The 20,193-nt window shown below is 45.2% G+C and overlaps 1 protein-coding gene across 2 annotated transcripts in view; it reads right to left on the reverse strand.

Moving 5' to 3' along the window:
- Nucleotides 1-3,973: 3,973 nt before the first annotated feature.
- The window catches only part of LOC129185946 (beta-1,4-galactosyltransferase galt-1-like), a 48,676-nt gene continuing 32,456 nt past the window's right edge, over nucleotides 3,974-20,193 (reverse strand). For both annotated transcript variants that reach the window (XM_054783646.1, XM_054783647.1), the window contains exons 3-6: nucleotides 12,004-17,971; nucleotides 8,198-8,528; nucleotides 7,959-8,137; nucleotides 3,974-6,215 (exon numbers count right to left, since the gene is read on the reverse strand). In XM_054783646.1, coding sequence (XP_054639621.1) covers nucleotides 6,005-6,215; nucleotides 7,959-8,137; nucleotides 8,198-8,528; nucleotides 12,004-12,692 — 1,410 coding nt within the window. In that variant the 5' untranslated portion in view covers nucleotides 12,693-17,971 and the 3' untranslated portion in view covers nucleotides 3,974-6,004. The remainder of the gene's footprint in view (nucleotides 6,216-7,958; nucleotides 8,138-8,197; nucleotides 8,529-12,003; nucleotides 17,972-20,193) is intronic.

Raw genomic sequence — 20,193 nt, forward strand, 5'->3', positions numbered from 1 at the left:
TTTCTGGCAAATGCGAGGTGTGAGTGCTTTAACGTGGCCGGTTTTGGCCAGTTGTTGTTGTTAGCGGCGTGGGGTTTAGCGCGGCGTCCTTTTCAGCTATTTCCCAGCGCCCTAACGTGGAGTCACGGTTGCCGTGGAAACCGTCGTATTTGTGGCGCCAGCGATGGGTGCGAGGAATCTGCTATTTTTGTCCTGAGCCGACGCGGGCGCGCACCCGCTCACGTGCGGACACCGACGCAACATGCAACACACGTGCTTGCGTTCGTCGTCTGTGAACACCAGCGCGTGTGTCGTTCCCCATCATTACCATGGCAACGGCCGTAATCGCTTTCCACGCCGCTGCATGGTGTGCGGCTGTGTGGGCCGTGTGTGACACCAGCAGGTAGTTAGTGTCTCTCCAGGTCACTGGTGTGTGCGAGTGACAGGAAGAAAAGCTCTGGCTTGCTTGGGGGAGACCTGTTGTCTTGGCGGAAAGAATCATCAAGTCAATACGGTACTTTTTAAAAATTTTTAATTGGTGTATAATCATCATGTACTATGTGGATGCAACGGACCAAAAATCACCGAGAGGGCTTCCTTTGGTCCAGAGACAAGCCGAGGTGTCGGTCTGACATGATTCTGATCAGCCTATTAGTGAATGAGATTCATCAGGCAGTTACACGCATTGCTAAAAGACGCCCGAGGTGTGCTTGTCATTAAATGCAAATGCTCGCTTAACCTCACAAATGCAAATGGCGCGGGGCTCAGCAAGCTTTTGGTAGGCCCGGTCGTATCCATAATTATATGGACGGTATATGAAAAGGATCACCGTGGCAACAGGAGCCTCTGTTTGAGGAGGCTTGAAGGCTGGCCTTATCATCACTTCCCCTCACCTTCGCTACAAATCTTCTCCTCAAGGCCGTGGAACCGCTGGCCCATCACAACACTACATAAACGTGGAGTAATAGTACAGAACAATGCAAACATTGCCGCCACGTTCACAATACCAGAACACAAGTTTTTTTTTATTGTATTCACATATAATAAAATATTACCGACACTGACATATTAATTATGTTCTCGGTAATCTTTTATTGTTCATAATATTACAAAGATTGTTACCATGTTCACAATACCATGAAACATTTCTTTCTTTTAAAATATTTGTAATTTAATATGATAAAATAAAATAAAATGGCAAACCGTTACATATTATGTTCACAACAATGTTTTTTTAAAATGAATAATATAACATTACAAACATTGTTGCCATATTCACAATACCATAACACATTTTTTTTATTGTTTTCAAATAAAGTCAAATAAACACTGACATATTATGTTCACAATAGGGATGGCTCAGCCACCGATCGGCATCAGCCAATTACTTTCTCTCAAAAAAATCGTGCGATCGCTATACGCCGGTAAATGCCTTTTCAATGCCGATCACCCATGGCTAGCACTATAGCAGCCCGCAGCGACCCTTTCATGCAGTGTAGTGTCTTGCCCTGACTGACTAACCCACTTTGAACTATTGCAGCCAGTGGCCATCCCTGCGTGCTCCGCCCACTTTCCTTCACACTGTGCAGGCGTGCCACAACAAAAGCAAACATGTCTGCCGTGTGGAACTTACCTGCAACACATGCTGTGAAAAATATCCGGCGGGGTTAGCACGTAAAAAAGCTTTCATTTGCTACGGCATTTGAAGAACAAACACTGGACGGAGTATGGCGACTTCAAATCCTCAGTTATCAAAACTTGAGTCAAATATGTTTTTGTCTAAATTAAGGTGATTTTCCCATTCCATTCCATTCCATTTTCCTCCGCTTATCCGGGTCCGGGTCGCAGGGGCAGCAGTCTTAGTAGGGAAGCCCAGACTTCCCGGTCCCCGACTACCTCATCCAGCTCCACCGGGAGGACACCAAGGCGTTCCCAGGCCAGCTGTGAGACATAATCCCTCCAGCGTGTCCTAGGTCTTCCCCGGGGCCTTCTCCCGGCTGGGCATGCCCGAAACACCTCACCAGGGAGGCGTCCGGGAGGCATCCGGACTAGATGCCCGAGCCACCTCAGCTGGCTCCTCTCGATGTGAAGGAGCAGCGGCTCTACTCTGAGCTCCTCCCGGATGACTGAGCTCCTCACCCTGTCTCTTAGGGTGAGTCCCGCTACCCTACAAAGAAAACTCATTTCAGCCGCTTGTATCCGCGATCTCGTTCTTTCGGTCATGACCCAAAGCTCATGACCTTAGGTGAGAGTGGGAACATAGATGGAACGGTAAATTGAGAGCTTTGCCTTCCGGCTCAGCTCTCTCTTCACCGCGACGGTCCGGTACAGCGACCGCATTACTGCAGACGCTGCGCCGATCCGCCTATCGACCTCACGCTCCAACCTTCCCTCACTCGTGAACAAGACCCCGAGATACTTGAACTCCTCCACCTGGGGCAGGACCTCACTCCCAACCCGGAGGGAGCAATCCACCCTTTTCCGACTGAGAACCATGGCCTCAGATTTGGAGGTGCTGAGTCTCATCCCAGAAGCTTCACACTCAGATGCAAACCGTCCCAGTAAACACTGCAGGTCACAGCCCGATGAGGCCATCAGGACCACATCGTCTGCAAATAGCAGAGACGACATCCTAAGGCCCCCGAACTGGACTCCCTCGACACCTTGACTGCACCTAGAAATTCTGTCCATGAAAATTATGAACAGAATCGATGACAAAGGGCAGCCTTGGCGGAGGCCAACGTTCACCGGAAACAGGCTTGACTTACTGCTGGAAATGCGAACCAGGCTCCTGCTCCGATTGTACAAGGACCGAATGGCACGTAGTAGCGCGCCAACAATCCCATACTCCTGGAGCACCCCCACAGGACACCGCAAGGGACACGGTCGAAGGCCTTTTCCAGGTCCACAAAGCACATGTAGACCGGTTGGGCAAACTCCCAAGTACCCTCCAGTACCTTTGCAAGGGTGTAGAGCTGGTCCAGTGTTCCGCGACCAGGACGAAAACCACATTGCACCTCCTGTAGCCGAGGTTTGACTAACGGTCATACCCTTCTCTCCAGCATCCTGGAACAGACTTTCCCAGGGAGGCTGAAGAGTGTGATCCCCTGTAGTTGGAACACACCCTTCAGTCACCCTTCTTGAAAAGGGGGACCACCACCCCAGTCTGCCAATCCAGAGGTTTGAGTACCCCAGATACCTCAGCCACGGTGATGGAACAGTCCGCCTTCGTGTCCTCAGCCTCTGCTTCCTCTATGGAAGGTACGTCAGTGTGATTGAGAAGGGCCTCAAAGTATTCCTTCCACCGCTCAACTATATCCTCAGTCGAGGTCAGCAGGCCCCCATCCCCACTGTAAACAGTGTGGACTGGGCACTGCTTCCCCTTTCTGAGGCGCCGGACGGTTTGCCAGGAGCTCTTCGAGGCCGATCGAAAGTCGTGTTCCATAGCCTCACTGAACTCCTCCCACACCCGAGTTTTTGCCTCTACTACCACCGAAGCCGCGTGCCGCTTGGCCTGCCGGTACCTATCGGCTGCTTCAGGAGTCCCACAAGCCACAAGCCATCCATGCTCGATAGGACTCCTTCAGTTTGACGGCAGCCCTGACCTCTGGTGTCCACCATCGGGTTCGGGGCTTACCGCCACGACAGGCACCAACCATCTTGCGGCCGCAGCTCCGATCGGCTGCCTCAGCAATGGAGGCACGGAATAGAGCCCCTTCGGACCGGGGGGGGGGGGGGATCCCGTGTGGCTTGTTTGGGCTGAGGCCGGCCGGGCCCCACGGGTGAGAGCCCAACCACCAGACGCTTGCCTACGAGCCCCTCCCCCAGGCCTGGCTCCGAGGTGAGGCCCCGGTATCAGACGTCCAAGCGAGTAAGGTGATTTTATTGTTCCTTTTTTCATATCAGCCAAGAGCAGGGGTGCAGCCAGGAATTCTGGGCCCCATGAAAAAAAAAATCCCCCCCCCCCCCCCCCCCCCCCCTTTTAAATAATTAATTACTAATTTTATTAGCAATTACCCATTTTTTGGCTCCCCTGGCAATTAGGGGACCTTGGAATTGTCCTGACTTTTACACTTGGCCAATAGTCCTCATCATAATCCATGTGATCAGAATCAGCCGATTTCACTCATGGATGATTGGTATCGGAATCGGCAGCATAAAACCCTAGTAATAATCCCTAATGATAATGATCCCTAATAAAAATCCAGAATAAAAACACAAGATACTGTTGTGGCCCCAATCCACGCCAAGCTAAAACTCAACTCTGAACCCTGACGTAACTTCCTGTCCACCCAATATTCAGGTGCCCTAGGGGAGGGGTCCTCAACCAGCGGGCCACGGGAAACTTTCACGCGCAATGATTAAAAAAAAAAAATTCTATGTTCTCACTATGAAAATATTCCATTCATACAGGTACTACTCAGAAAATTAGAATATCCTGAAAAAGTTGTTGTATTTCTGCAGTTCAACTTAAAAGGTGAATTTGACATATTATATAAACAAATAATATGCAAATCAATATATTTCAAGTTTTTATTTCTTTGGATTTTGCTGATCAGGTCTAGCAGCTTAAAAAAAACTCAAATTCATAAACTCAGAAAATTAGAATATTACATAAAGTCAATGTAAAAAAAGGGTTTTAAATACAAAAATGCAAGGCCTCCAAAACTAAACTCTTGCACCTGTATTTAGTACTTGGTTGAGACCCCTTTTGCCTGAATAACAGCCTTTATCTGGCGTGGCATGGATGCTACCAGTTTGTGGCATATCTCAGGGGTTATGGAAGACCGGCATACTTCAATTGTGGCCTTTAGCTCTTCTTTATTGTTTGGTCTCTTCTCGTACAGTTTTCTCTTGACAATGACCCACAGATTTTCTATGGGGTTCAGGTTGCAGGCCAATCAAACATGTTAACCCATGGTCGTTGAACCAGGACTTTGTACTTTTACCAGTGTGAGCAGGTGCCAAGTCCTGCTGGAAGATGAAGTCTGCATCTCCATAAAGCTGTTCTACTGAAGCCATCATAAAGTGCTCTGAAATGTCCTGGTAGATGGCTACAGTTATGTTTGACTTCATGAAGCACAGAGGACCAACACCAGCAGCTGACATGGATCCCCAAGTCATCACAGACTGGGGAAACCTAACATGCATCTTCTATCGTGCTCTTCTCCAGTCTTCCTCCAGACTCTGTGACCATTGTTGCCAAATGAGATGCAAAACTTGCTCCCATCAGAAAAGAGGACTTTTGACCACTGGGCAACAGACCAGTCCTTCATTTCTCTTGCCCAGGAAAGGCGCCTCTGGTGCTGATTACTATTGAGGAGAGGTTTGACAACAGGAATTCGACATTTGAAGCCCATGTCCAGCATCCGCCTGTGTGTTTCTCTTGAAGCAACAACTCCAGCATCGGTTCACTCCTTATGACACTCCCCCACACTTTTGAATGGCCCTTTCCTGACAACCCTCTCCAGCCTGTGGTCATCTCTCTGGCTTGTACACCGTTTTCTTTCACACTTCTTCCTTCCACTTGACTGTCTACTCTCAACTCTCAATTCTCATTGACTCTCAAGTCAATGAGAGTTTTCTGCACAACTGTCAGATCAGGAGTCTTCCCCCCCATGTCTGAACTCTTCTGAGCCAACCTAAGACAGACTTTTTCAAGGCTCAGGACCCTTTTGCAGGTGTTTTGGATTACTTGCCTGATCAGAATTTGACTCTTTGAACCTACAGAACTGAAAATTTTCACAGTATTCTAATTTTCTGAGTTTGTGGGTTTGTGGTTTTAATAAGCTGAAAATCTTAATCAGCAAAGTTACAACAAGGAACTGCTTGAGAAATGTCAATTTGTGTGTCACGGCTCAGTAAAATTTGTTGGTGTAATCTTTTATGTTAAATTGCCAAAATAAAACAACTTTTACTTGATATTCAAATTTTTTGGGTAGTACCTGTAAATAAGGAATTCTACTTTGTGGAAATTCAGTGATCACGGTGGTTGAGGAACCAATTAACCACGATACACAAGGGATTATTGTAGTAGCCCTGCTCTCTTCAACACCCGGTCCACATTGGGGATGAGCTTTTGGTGGAAGTCCCAGAGTCTTGTGTTGACTTCGTCCTGCTCCGTCGTTTTAGCGGGTTTAGTGCGGACATGAATGACCCGACAGACTTCAGGGGGGACCATGTAGGTTTGTCCAAAGTTCTTCCCCACGACATGCACATTGGGGAACGCCACCAACCTGTGAAACACACAAAAATATGGCAGTCTTATTAAATATGATTGAGTTATGTTGTGTATTTCACTGTTTGGTATTAAATCAGGGGTTTGCTGCCTAAACGGGCAGCAGAAGAAATCGAAATGGAAATCAAAACGAGAGAACGAGTGGAATTCGTTGTGGACATTATGCACAAAACTTCTATTTCAGTGACTCACAAACTGGATAAATGATAAAACAGCTGACAAGACGGGTGCGGTGGGTCTATTTTGGCAGTTCTTGGGGGGGTGCACCCAGAGACAATAGAACCACAACCAATGGTCCCTCTAAGCCAGGGGTGTCAAAGGTGCGGCCCGGGTGCCATTTGCAACCCGCAGCTGTTTTTTTAATGTTAAAAAAAGTCATAATTTTATGAGGAAAAGATATATTTTGGAAGCATATAGTTGAAATAGAAAAAAAACTATAAAAAAAAAGTCATAATATGAAAAACAAAACAAAGTAAACAGATCCACTTTTGGAAAATTTGTTTGGAAAAAAATTATATTACAAGAATGAAATAAAATATTTTAGTATAAAGCCATAATAGTATGAGCAAAAATAATATAATGTATTGGAAACATTGACATATTAATTATGTTCCCAATAACGTTTTCTCATAATATTATGAGGAAAAAGATTCACAAGAATATAGTTGAAAAAAAAAAAAATTTAAATGCAAAAATGAGCAAAAAAAAGTGCAATGTAAGGAGAAAAAGTTCATAATATGCTTTGACACAACGCTTCAGATGGAGGCTGTATTTTCTTGAAATATACTGGATATAAAGATGGGTGCACCGCATCTTTTGATTTTTCAATATGTGGCCCTCAGTGGAAAAAGCTTGGACACCCCTGCTATAAGCTGTGCACGTGTGCAATCACGCACTGCTCCCGCGCCCCCCAGCGCATAGCAAATCTATGCCGCGCATCAAATAAAATCCAACCAATGTTAACATACCAACATAACATAACATCATGGTTATCATGTTGGCCACACAGTCAGGACTCCACCATTCTGCATTGGTGCTGTTAATACAGAACAGCTACAGAAAATATTCGGGATATCTCAATCTGATCTACATACATATCTATTGGGATCGGGCCGCCGAGCCGCTGTATTTTGAGGATCAGATAAAATCGGCTTCCGCCACAAGATCGGGCCGATCAGGTTGTCGTATAACCAGGCAATGCGCCTCAAAACTGGTTGCCACTCGACTCCCGCCACCCACAAGAAGAAGAAAACGCAACACCACCATGCAGACATGTCCGCGCTGTACCGTTCTGAAGTTAGTTTCACATTGGATGTTGGATATTGAGTTCCGTAGTAGCTCCAGCGGTAGTTCCCTCTCACTGTGCCCGGACTGCTGTGTCATGGTACGGGGAGCTCACACAGAAAGTGCCACTCTAGCCACTGGTTGTTTATACCAGGGACCGTAAATAAATTACTATTGTGTTGAAGAGAGTTTGGAAAAAAAAAACTCAGTTTCTCTAAATCACACCACAAATTGATTTCTAACCATGTCAAATGATTAGTCCTACCCTAAAAGTATTTTGCACGGCCATTTTTTCCAATTTTATCTTTTATTGGATGGATTTTTATTGGACTTTTTTTGGCTCTGACTCACAGAGGTTTGTTACAAAAGCCAAACAGTATTGCTGGTCATGTAATAAAAAAGTAAATTCAGCAGTATTTTGGTTGCATAGCTATCGTGACGTCGACTTGGTTGGTACCTTGGCTGAAGTATCAGCTTGTTTGGGTTAGTACCAATGTACTCCCTTGAGTAGATGTGCTCCAAAATATTATGCCCCGGCACTCCTTCCCACTGAGGCAGCCTGAACTTCTTGCTTGGATCAACCAGCGCCGTTGGGAAATAGAAGGTTTTGATGCGAAACTCTCCAATCTCAAGGAACTGGAAGAGAATCAAGTATGACTTCTATGATGATGCAACAGCAAATGAAGATTCCGTTACATTAGGATTCTGCTGTTGGAAGGAGGTCATCATAGACATGAGGCTGTCGTGCTGGTGCGGCATGATGATCTCGTCCAGGTCGTTCATCAGAACGTAGCGCGACCTCTCCATTGATCTGTACAGGCATTCGCTGAGTGTGGTGAGCTGTCCAAAGTAACGGATGTCCCCTGCACCCTTGGAGAAGCTCCAGGTGCTGGAAGGCGTTAGGTGCTTGTCGATGAGCCAAGGGACAATCTCCACAAAGCCCTCCTGGATGTAGCTGTGCAACAGGCGGCCCACCTCCGGACCGCTGTTGGTCTTGTAGATCACCACTTTGTCAACGCCCAGCAGCCTGCGACAGAGGTAACAATGCTCACTTTTGATTGTTAGTTATTTCCTAGTGTTCCGTACCATGCAATTTTTGATTCTGAGAAAAATGTTAAAGTCATGGAAAAAATGATTAGACCACCCTTGTTTCTTCGGTTTCTTGTTCATTTTAATGCCTGATACAACTAAAGGTACCTTTGTTTGGGCAAGTATAGCAATGACAACAAAAACAGGTCATAAGAGTTCCATTTTTTGCCAGTACAATGCTATAGCTATTCATGTAAGAACTTAAGTGATTTTGGTTATTATCAAGAAAACCGTGGAACTTAAATGAGACTCTTATGAGCTATATTTGTTATCATCATTATATTTCTCCAAACAAATGTACCTTTACTTGTACTGGGTATTACAATGGATCAATAAACTGAAGAAACAAGGGTGGTCTAATCATTTTGACTGTAGGAAAAATGTTGTAATATTATGAGGAAAAATAACATCATTTTAGTCACGTAAAGTTGAAATATTAAAGAATTTATTTTTGTTTTTTAAAGTCATAATATTATGAGAAACAAACAAAACAACAAAGTTGTAATTTTTGGAAAATTAGATTGGAGAAAAAGTTCTAATATTCTGGGAAGAATGTCAAAATATTACGAAAAGAAAATTTACAAAGAGTATTTAAGAAGAAAATTGAAATATTTGTAAAATTAAAAAATTAAAAAATAACAGCAAAAATGGGCAAAAAAGAGCAAAGACCGAAGTTGATACTGATAATAGAGTTTTTCACCTTCTGTATATCTCAAAGCTGAGATCCATTTTTTTTCTTGAAATGCATATAACATTTTGGCATATCTACATGTGTTGCTTTATAAAGTATCAAAGTGACAAAGTTGCATCCTTTCATTTTTCACCATGTGGCCCATTCCATTCCTTTCCATTTTTTCCGCTTATCTGGGTTGCGGACAACAACAACACAAAAACAACACAGCCCCGTTTACGGTCGGCCATCGTTTCAACAGACCGAGACTGTCTGACTGCGTTTATGCATGACGCACTTACCCCGGCGGAAGAAAAAGAAGTTCTCGTTTAGACCAGGGGTGTCCAACTTTTTCCACCGAGGGCCACGTATTGAAAAATGAAAGGATGCACTTTGATCTTTTGTAAAGCAACACACTGAGGGGGATCTCCGAAGTGTAAACCAGTTTTTTAACAGGTTGGACGAGCCCATTCCACTCACACCTCTGAACACAGACCCAAATAACCACCCACCCCATCCCACACCCACCTCTCACACAGCCCATAGAACAGTGCAGAGCTAAGGAGGCTGTGCCCCCAGGTGCTCGCTCTCTAAAGCCAAGCACTCGAAAAACACGTGTGCTCGCAAACCTCGGCTCCACTCTCCATCATGAGGCATATACAGTAGCTTAAAGGGTACCTGACATGATTCATCCATCCATCCATCCATCCATTTTCTATACTACTTCTCCTCATTAGGGTCGCAGGGGCATGCTGGAGCCTATCCCAGCTGACTTTGGGCGACAGGCGGGGTACACCCTGGACTGGTCACCACTCAGTCGCAGCTGACATGATTCAACTTTGCTAAAATACAGTATGTTATATTTCATTCCATTTTCTTCCGCTTATTCGGGTCCAGGTCGTGGGGGCAGCAGTCTCGGTAGGGAAGTCCAGACTTCCCACCCCTTCCAGTTACACCGGGAGGACACCAAGGCATTCCCAGGCCAGCTGTGAGACGTAATCCCTCCAGCCTGTCCTAGGTCTGCCCCAGGGCCTTCTCCTGGCTGGGCATGCCCAGGGGACACCTCACCAGGGAGGTGTCCAGAAGGCTTCTGTACTAGAAGCCCGAGCCACCTCAACTGGCTCCTCTCGATCTGAAGGAGCAGTGGCTCTACTATGAGCCCCTCCCGGATGACCAAGCTCTATCTCTTAGGGTGAGTCTAGCCACCCTACGGAGGAAACTCATTTCATCTGCTTGTATCCGCAATCTTGTTTTTTCGGTCACGACCCAAAGCTTATTATCATCAGTGAGGGCGGGAACATAGACCAGTAAATTGAGAGCTTTGCCTTCCGGCTCAGCTCTCACTTCACCATGACAGTCCAGTACAGCAACCGCAATACTGCAGACGCTGCGCCGATCCGCCTGTCGACCTCACGCTCCAACCTTCCCTCACTCGTGAACAAGACCCCGACATACTTGAACGTCTCCACCTGGGGCAGGACCTCACTCCCAACCCGGAGGGAGCAATCCACCCTTTTCCGACTGAGAACCATGGCCTCAGATTTGGAGATGCTGAGTCTCATCCCAGAAGCTTTACACTCAGTTGCAACCCCCCCCAGTAAACGCAGAAGGTCACAGCCTGGTGACTACAGGACTACATTGACTGCGAATAGCTGTGTAGGAGCTAAACTATATGGCAACTATACGTAGAAAAAGTTCAGACACTCCTGGTTTTTTGATTACTGACACTGACACATCTCCGGGTTGGGGATGAGATTCTTCCCCAAGTGGAGGTGTTTAAGAACCTTGAGGTCTTGTTCACCAGTTAGGGAAGGATGGAAGGTGAGAACAACAAGCAGATTGATGCAGCATCTGCAGTGATGCGGACTCTGCATTGGTCGATCTACGTTCCTAACCTCATGAGAAAAGATCACGGGTATAAGCGGGCCAAAATGAGTTTCCTGCGGAGTATGTCTGGGCTTTTGCTTAGAGATAAGGTGAGTGGCACTGTCATCCTGGAGAAATTCGCAATAAAACCTCAGCTTGTCTGCTTTGAGAGGAGCCAGATGAGGTGGCTTGGGCATCTGATCAGGATGCCTCCTGGACGCCTCCCTCGTACCAACCGACCAGTAGGAGGTTTTGGGGAAGACCCAGTACATTCTGGCGAGACTGTGTCACTCAGATGGCTTGGGAATGCCTCAGGATCTGTTGGGAGGAGCTGGACAAAGTAGCTGGGGAGAGGGAAGCCTGGGCTTCTAGTATTGGGCTGCTGCCCCCGCGATGGACGGATGAATGGATTATAGTATGCCTTCTCTGTAAGGATAGAACATTGTTGTATTAAAAAGTACTATCTATAACCAAAAACACAAATTCTAAAGGGAGAACAGGAAGAACATTAAAAAAAGATTCCAAAAACAGGACACAGGACCCTGAGATCAAATGCTTGTTAAGTTTTGGAATGTAATCAATGTTTTTGGGAAAACTACCTTCTAAAGTCGCAAGAATTTGAGAATTTTAAAGCGCCATTGTGCATGATGTCCCCAATTTTAGAAGATTTCAAGTGGACAAGCATCAACTGCAGTTGTTTTGCTGCTTCTTTGCTTTCTTTTCTTTGCTTTCTTTAAAAAAAAAAAAAAAAAAAAAACAGCTCATCACAGGGATTGCAGGGGGTGGGGGGAACAGTTCAGGAACTTTTTCGATAGACCCCAAAACTAAAATTGCAGTCACAAATGTCCAAACCTGTTTGTGCCTCTGTTGTGCTCACCTGTATATCTCCAATGTCTGTGCCGTCTGGAGTACGTTGTTGTAGCCTCCATACATGGTGGAGATGCACACTGTGAAGTTCAACCTGATCTCCTTCTCCCGGTTTTTCACAGGGATCCACATGAGGTTTGACACCGTCGCTTGGTGTTGGTAAGGCACAATTGTGACATGCGAGCCTTGGCATCCCTGAGGGAGCTGACACATGACGTAGGTGGTGATGTAGGGAAAGGCAGAACTGGAGGGATGTTTTACAATTGCTGCCTGGCTCCTTCTTGACATCTGCCCCTGGCAACAGAAGATACACTCCATGGGCTCCATGGAGTCGACCTTGAAGATGCTGATGATGTGTACGTCCAGACCGGGCACTCTTTGGTCCATGTAGGCGGAGACCAGCAAGTGCTTGGTTTTGTCCAGAGGTGTGATGGTCTCCTCGCTAACCTGCATGGGGCATTGGCGGACAGGCCTCACGGAAGATGGATGCGTCAACTTTAAACTGAGACTCGTCTGCCCTCTGGTCAAAATGAAATTAACGACCATGAAGGTGACAATGCTGAGAACGCAAACAATCCACTTGTAGCAATTAGCATTCCTCATCCTGTGCCGTGTCCTCATCCAGTGCAATATTCGATACATCCTTAACCTGAGGCAGAAATAGGAGTCAGTTGGTGACGTTAGACCACGAAAAAGCATCTTAAATGGGTACTGTCAAGTTCTTTTACTACTTTAGCCTGCCTGAACTTGAAAAGGCTGACAAGATTGTAGAGTCCTTATCTCCAAGTGCGAGCCCAACCACCCTACAGAGCAAACACATTTTGGCCCCTGATGAGCAAGATAAATTGACTTACTTTTCCCTTGCTCGGGTCACCGGGGCCCCCCTCTGGACCCAGGCCTGGAGGTGGGGCACGATGGCGAGTGCCTGATGGCCGGGCCTGTACCTATGGGGCCAGCCGGGCACAGCCCAAAGAGGCAAAATGGAGAGGCCAAAGGGGTCGGGTGCAGAGTAAGTTGGGTGGCAGCGGAAAGCGGGGCCCTTGGCGGTCCTATTCTTGGCTGCAGAAGATAGCTCTCGGTATATGGAACGTCACCAATCCCAATTTTTTTCTACTAATATCCTCTAGCGTAGCCAGCCTACTGCCCTAGTGCTGGGCTACTGAAGTGTTGATTCGTAACTGGCTTGGTTATGACATGCTAATAGGCTAATGTGCTATCTGTAGTCTGCAACAATAAATCCAAAAAGTCATCTTTGATTGCAGCGTCACTCCGTTTTTTATAGTAAAAATTATGAGTTTTCATGCCAAATTGCTAGCTAAACAACTGATACCTGTCAGTGGCTATCACTGCCAGTAAAACATACAGCATCATACTCATCACAACATAACATCAGTAAATGTTATTATCGTGTTATTGTTGTGAATCGTGGGCGTTCATGGCTGTGTTTGTTTGAACGTGGTTGCTGGGTATTCTCAACGTGAATTGCTAGCTAAGCATGGATTGCTGTCACTCGTCTTTCTCTCCTATCTTGCAGTCAATCTATCAGTTTCAGTAAGTAAATCCTAATTGTTTTACTGGAACTGTTCTAAGAATCTTAGAATAATAGTATGGGGTTTCATGCCAGGGCTAGAGAAGCAATGATCGCTTGATGACTATGATATAACACACTGGTCTTGCATTTTGCAAGACGCAGACTGTCATCATGACAGTGTGCGTTGTTGTTGTGAATATGTCACTTTCTTGGCTTTGCTGTGACTTCATGGCTGCGTTTGTTTGAATCTGGTTCCCGTCACAGCCAAGATGGTGCCGGTTCAGAAAACACAGCTGTTCATTCATCTGACGGCAGTATGCCACAAATGTTTTATGAAGTTAAGCCTTTCATTTTGTTATTGTTTTTTTTTTTTTTTTAATCAAATAGGAATCACCACTCAATCACCAATCACCAGTCTAAACCAGGGTCAAACTATTTTTGGGTTAGGATCCTCCTCTATTTACCTCTATTTAATGGCAGATTACCACAGCATAGCGTAAAGACAATGGTTTAAGTCGAGATCTTCATCAGTAAATAATTTACTCTTGGTTATGTTAAAAAGGGGGATTGTTATGAAGTATGTGTTCACAAAAGCCTAGCAATAAATCAGACAACATAGAAATTATAGAATAGAATAGAATGTTGTATATGCAGCTATCTCGTACCATTGAAGGATGTTTCATGAGATTGGAGATACTCACAACGGACCCAAGCTAACACTTTGCCCTGGGACATAATGAACCCCTCACATGCATGTTTGTGGGCGCCAAAATAAAAATGTTTGTATTTGGCAACGCATAAATGTAGTCTAGTTTCATTGTGATTGAGATAAAAGTTATTCAAATGAAGTTTTATTGCATTTCTTGTAATTAGTTAAAAGTTATGCGAAATTGTTTGATGTAGCTCATGTTTACGTTCCTTTCTGTCATGACAGACAAGCGTTACCGTGTCTTTAAGAGACTGCAGATCTGGAGCACATTGCGATACCACTGAATTCCTTTCCGATCCGATCCGGAGTAAAATTCAGGCTGGTATCGGCGATACCCATCCGATACCAATGCTTTGCGCAAATATACCAATTGTAAAGTAGTACAGTATATCTGAAATCGTACCATAGCTCATAGCTCAAAGAATACAAGACATCAGAGTAATGTATCTATTTATTTAAAAAAGACCGAGGTATTTGGGAAAACTTGGTCCGTTTCTTTCTCCTTATCTGCTCCCTGGTATAACCCTGAACTCTGGTCAATGAAAGTGAAAGGTCGCCAGCTTGAGTGACTCCATAAAAGAACCGGTCTTACCATTCACAAAGAAATATACAAAACCATATTTCACACTACAAGGACTTTATCAATCAAACCAAATTAAACGATTATTCCGGTCAAATCAGTTCAAATCAAGGTAACAAAAACACCCTGTTTTCACTGCTCAATAAATCCCCGCTTCCTTCTCCACCTGAACCTTTCTCTCCTTTTCAACTCCCCAACTTGTGGGAAATTGCCGACCAAGTCCTCCCCCTGTCAGCTTGATCCTTTCCACACACTCCCAGTCAAATCCTGCCTTTCCTCCTTGCTTCCTCTCATTTCTGCCACCACTCACGCCTCACTTTGCACTGGAATTGTCCCATCACATTTCCAGACTGCAGTTGTGACCCCAATTTTTTTTTTAAACTGTCTCAGACTGGAACAACTATACAATAACCTTCTAACCTTCCTTACATTTCTAAAATTATCACCCACACCCACCTCGACTGATTTCACTCATATCTCACAGGCCGCACTCACTTCATACAGATCAAGTCCTTTATGTCTGACCTCTCCTCTGTCACTACAGGTGTGCCTCAGGGCTCTGTCCCGGGGTCCCTTCTTTTCATCATCTACCTTCTCCCCCTTGGCAATGTCTCCCGCAGGTTCAATATCCAGTTCCATTGCTTTGCTGATGACACCAAGCTCTACCTCGCCACTAAACCAGACCTACTATAAGAATGCAAACTAAACTAAAACAAAAAAACAACAGCAAAAAATGGAAAAAGCTGCAGTAATTTTACAACTGTAAAGTCAAAATATTAACAGAAAAAAGTTGTAAGCTAATGAGAAAAATGAATAGAGTAATTTTACTTGCATAAAGGTTCTATATTAAGGAAAAAGGATGTAATTTTTGGAAAAATGTTGGAAAAGTAAGTTGCAGAAAAAGTTAGAATGTTACGAGAATAAAGTCCTAATTATGAAACGACAATGTACAAGAAAGTTGAAATAGTTGGAAAATTAAAACAAAACAAAACAACACAATTCACACACAGCCCCGTTTACCATCGGCCATCATTTCAACAGACTGAGACTGACTGACTGCGTTTATGCATGACGCACTTACCCCGGCAGAAGAAAGAGAAGTTCTCGTTTAGACCAGGGGTGTCCAGACATTTTCCACCGAGGGCCACGTCCTGAACAATGAAAGGATGCAAGGGCCACTTTGATCTTTTGTAAAACAACACACTGAGGGGGATGTGGGAAAGGTAAACCAGTCTTTTAACAGGTTTGACGAGCCATTCCACTCACGCCTCTGAACACGGATCCAAACACCCACCCACACCTACCTATCACACAGCCCATAGGACAGCAGCTCAAGTAAGTGCAGAGCTAAGGAGGCTGCGCCCCCAGGTGCTCGCTCTCTTAACGCCAAACACTCAAAGAACACGTGTACTCGCTGACGTGATTTATCAACTTTGCTTAAATATGTTATATATTGCTTGTAATTGTGTTCTACATTGTTTTTTTGGGCCGCACGGTGGCCTAGTGGTTAGCATGTTGGCTGGCAGCCAGTTCAGGGTAGCCCGCCTCTCGCCCGAAGTCAGCTGGGATAGGCTCCAGCATACCCGCGACCCTAGTGAGGATAAGCGGCATAGAAAATGAATGGATGGATTGTTCAGTTTTTGAAAGCGAACGTTAAATGTGCAAAAATGACATTTATAGTTCATGGCAACAGCCACGACAAGCTAGCTCTCGCTGTTCAGTCTCATTTCCGGAAGTGACGCCATCACTCAGGTAGACAAACTCAGCAGTGTATGAGACAGAGGATGTTTGCAGTGATTATAGCCAAGATTTGAGCGATGTGTCAATACTGTAGACTTAAGCCTTAAAGGGATACTTAGGATAATTTGACTTGAAGTTGTATGACATCCCCATCAGCAGTGTAGTCCATCAATGGGGACTTACTCCCCAGTTGGTCCCCTAAGTCCAGTTCTGGTCGGATTTTGGTGATGAAGAACGCAGTTCCAGGTAGTCCCTGGGGTTATACAAGTAAGGAGTTTGGCTTCTCAAAACAATATGCGTTCAAAAGGGCAAAACATTTGCATCACAAAAACGTGTCGCCTGTCCATTCTTGTGTGTGTGACGGAGACGCTCCCATCTTCTTCCCGACGGAGCTTTTACGGACCTTTTATGACTCTGTGGTGGCCTCAGCCATCTTCTATGCTGTGGGCTGCTGGAGAGGGGGCAGCACGGACAGGGACAGGAGCAGGATCAATAGGCTGATCAGGAGAGCGAGCTCTGTCCTGGACGGTCCTCTGGACTCCGTGGAGGAAGTGGGGGAGAGAAGGATATTGGCTAAGCTGACATCCATCATGGACAACACCTCTCACCCGCTACATGACACTGTTGTTTCCCTGGGCAGCTCCTTCAGCAGCAGACTGTTACACACACGGTGTAAGAAGGAGAGGTTCCGCAGGTCCTTCATACCGACCGCTGTCAGGCTCTACAACACCTGCACCACCTGAACCATGTTGTAGTCACGATGCTTTACTTTACTTTACTGTTCTCTTTACTTGTCTTGCTTGCTTGCTGCTGTAACAAGTAAATTTCCCCGCTGTGGGATAAATAAAGTACATACAAATACAAATACAAATAAACATCTTGTTTACGTGTGTGTCGCACAGCGGAAGAAGATCCGAGCGTCTTCATCACATACACATACATTTCTTGAGGTGTTGTCAGAATGTCAAATATTTGGAATGCTGTTAGAATATGTAGAATGCAGTTAGAATACCTTTCAAATACCATTCGACCACAAGAATGGGCCTGAATATCTGGAATGCACTCAGAATGCACTTCAAATTTTCAGGAATTAAGCAGAAATGTTCATCCCGACGGCATTCCGGCTCAGTCCGCCTCTAGTAGAATGCATGGAATACTGGACTCGATGGAGAACACTAAACACTTCAAGTGGATAGTTTGCCTCCTCAGCATCGTCACCTTCATGGTCATCCATCCATCCCTTGGTGTGTGTCTTCTGTTGCCAGGGGCAGATGTCAAGAAGGAGTCCGGCAACAATTGTAAAACATCCCTCCATCACCACATACGTCATGTGTCAGATCCCTCAGGGATGCCGAGCGTCGAACGTCGCACTTGTGCTTACCAACACCAAGCGACAACGTCAAACCTCACCTGGATCCCTGTGAGAAACCAGGAGAAGGAGATCAGGTTGAACGTCACAGTGTGCATCTCCACCATGAATGGAGGCTACAACAATGTACTCCAGATGGCATGACAAAACAGGAAGGTGGTGTTGAAGAGGAAGGTGTTCATCTCGCAGCCACATCGTGTTTGTCAATGAAGGTAAAAGTAACCTGAAATGTTAATTTATCCCTTTCATCCGTCATTTATATGCCTTTAGAATTGTTTTATGCACGTGAAACAATAGTTGTAAAATCAAAAAAACCTCTTTTGTGTTAACATTTTCAACCGCTGATGACATCATAGACAGGCGACGTACCGTAGCTACTTCAAGATTCAAGATTCAAGAGTTTTATTGTCATATGCACAGTAAAACAGGCAGTCATACTATGCAATGAAATTATTCTGTTCATTCTCCCAAGAAAAGAAAGAAAACACAAGAAAGAATAAGAACATAAGAAACATACAGACCCTTTCCAAAAAATTAGAATGTCATGGAAAAGTTGTTTAATTTCCATAATTCCATTCAAAAAGTTAAACTTTCATAGATTATAGATTCAGGGCCCACAATTTAAATGATTTCAAGTGTTTATTTATTTATTTTTACATAATTTGGGCTTCAAGCTCATAAAACCCACGAAAACAGGAATTCAAAAAATTTGAATACTGTGAAGAAATCACCATTTACTTCTCAGTTTTTGCAGGAAAAAAAGAAAGAAATTAGGATCACATCAAACCAATCAAAATATGGTACTTTCAAAACCATATGTCAATCTTCAATACTTGGTTGGGAATCCCTTTGCCTTAATCACTGCCTCGATGCCACGTGGATTGAAGCAATCAGCCTGTGGCATTGCCTGGGAGTTATGGAAGCCCAGATTTCCTTGATGCTTGCTGTCAGCTCTTCTTTGTTGGGCAGGGGCCAGGTCCTGCTGGAAGATGAAATCTGCATCTCCATACAGATCCTCTAAAACATTCTGGTAAACTGTTGCGGTGACCTTGGATTTAAGAAAGCAGAGTTTACCAACACTTGCACCGGACATTGCACCCCAAATCATGACGGACTGTGGATATTTCACACTGGACCTCAGGCAGCTTGGGTTCTGTTCCTCACCCGTCTTCCTCCAAACCCTTGGACCTTGATTCCCAAATGAAAGGCACACTTTACTTTCATCGGAAAAGAGGACCTTGGACCACTGGCCAACAGTCCAGTCCTTCTTCTCCTTGGCCCAGTGGAGACGCTTCCTACGTTGGCTCAGGTTCAGAAGTGGCTTGACCCGAGGAACCCGACAGTTGTAGCCCATCTCCCGGATGCGTCTGAATGTGGTGGTTTTTGAAGCTGTGACTCCCGCCTCATTCCACTCTTTCTGGATCTCTGCCAGATTCTTGAATCTTCCCTGTTTGATAATCCGCTGAAGCCCACGGTCATCTCTTTTGCTGGTGCATCTTCTCCTGCCACATTTTGCCCGTCCTCTCGGGCAAAATGCTTGGACACAGCACTCTGTGAACAACCAGCCTCCTTAGCTATGAACTTTTGTGGCTTACCCATCCTATGGAGGGTATCAATGATGGTCTTCTGGCCAGTTGTCATGTCTGCAGTCTTCCCCATATTGAACCCAACTGAGACAATTGAACCAAACTGAAGCAGCAGGTGATTTGAGTTTAGTAGATGATTAGTGTGTGACACTCAGTTTAAAACATTCATGCCCTGCAAAAGTTACGTCACTTCCTGTTGTACGGAAAGGACGCTCACGGAAAAGCTCCGTCCACTATTACCGGAGTTTTAAACTTTTGCGACCTTGGTGAATACAGTTCGTGATCACAACTTGTGATTACAACTCTGCAAGTGAGTGCTGAGACTTCTGCCTCAACTCGGACCCGCGAGTGGACTAAACTCACCAAAAGAGACAATCAGGTGGAGCCGACAGCCGTTACAAGCAAGCTATCATGCTAGCCGCGGTTTGAAGCCTGATTTCAATAACAGGATAACATTTGGAGTTTTCCTGTGCAGCTTTTTCGACCCACCAGGACTGGTGGGACTTTGGTGAGATACTGGTGAGAGATAAACTCGCCGTTATAACAAAGATTATTCACCAAAGGCATTGCACCACAAGTCAACGGCTAACTGACGGCGTTACCTAGCAACAGTAACAATGTCAAAGGCTCGAGGGAGAAGAAGCGCAACAAGCGGTGGCTCTAGTAGTTCTGGTCGAAGTACTCC

This window comes from Dunckerocampus dactyliophorus, chromosome 8, assembly GCF_027744805.1.
Source record: "Dunckerocampus dactyliophorus isolate RoL2022-P2 chromosome 8, RoL_Ddac_1.1, whole genome shotgun sequence".
In the NCBI taxonomy this organism is placed as follows: Eukaryota; Metazoa; Chordata; class Actinopteri; order Syngnathiformes; family Syngnathidae; genus Dunckerocampus; species Dunckerocampus dactyliophorus.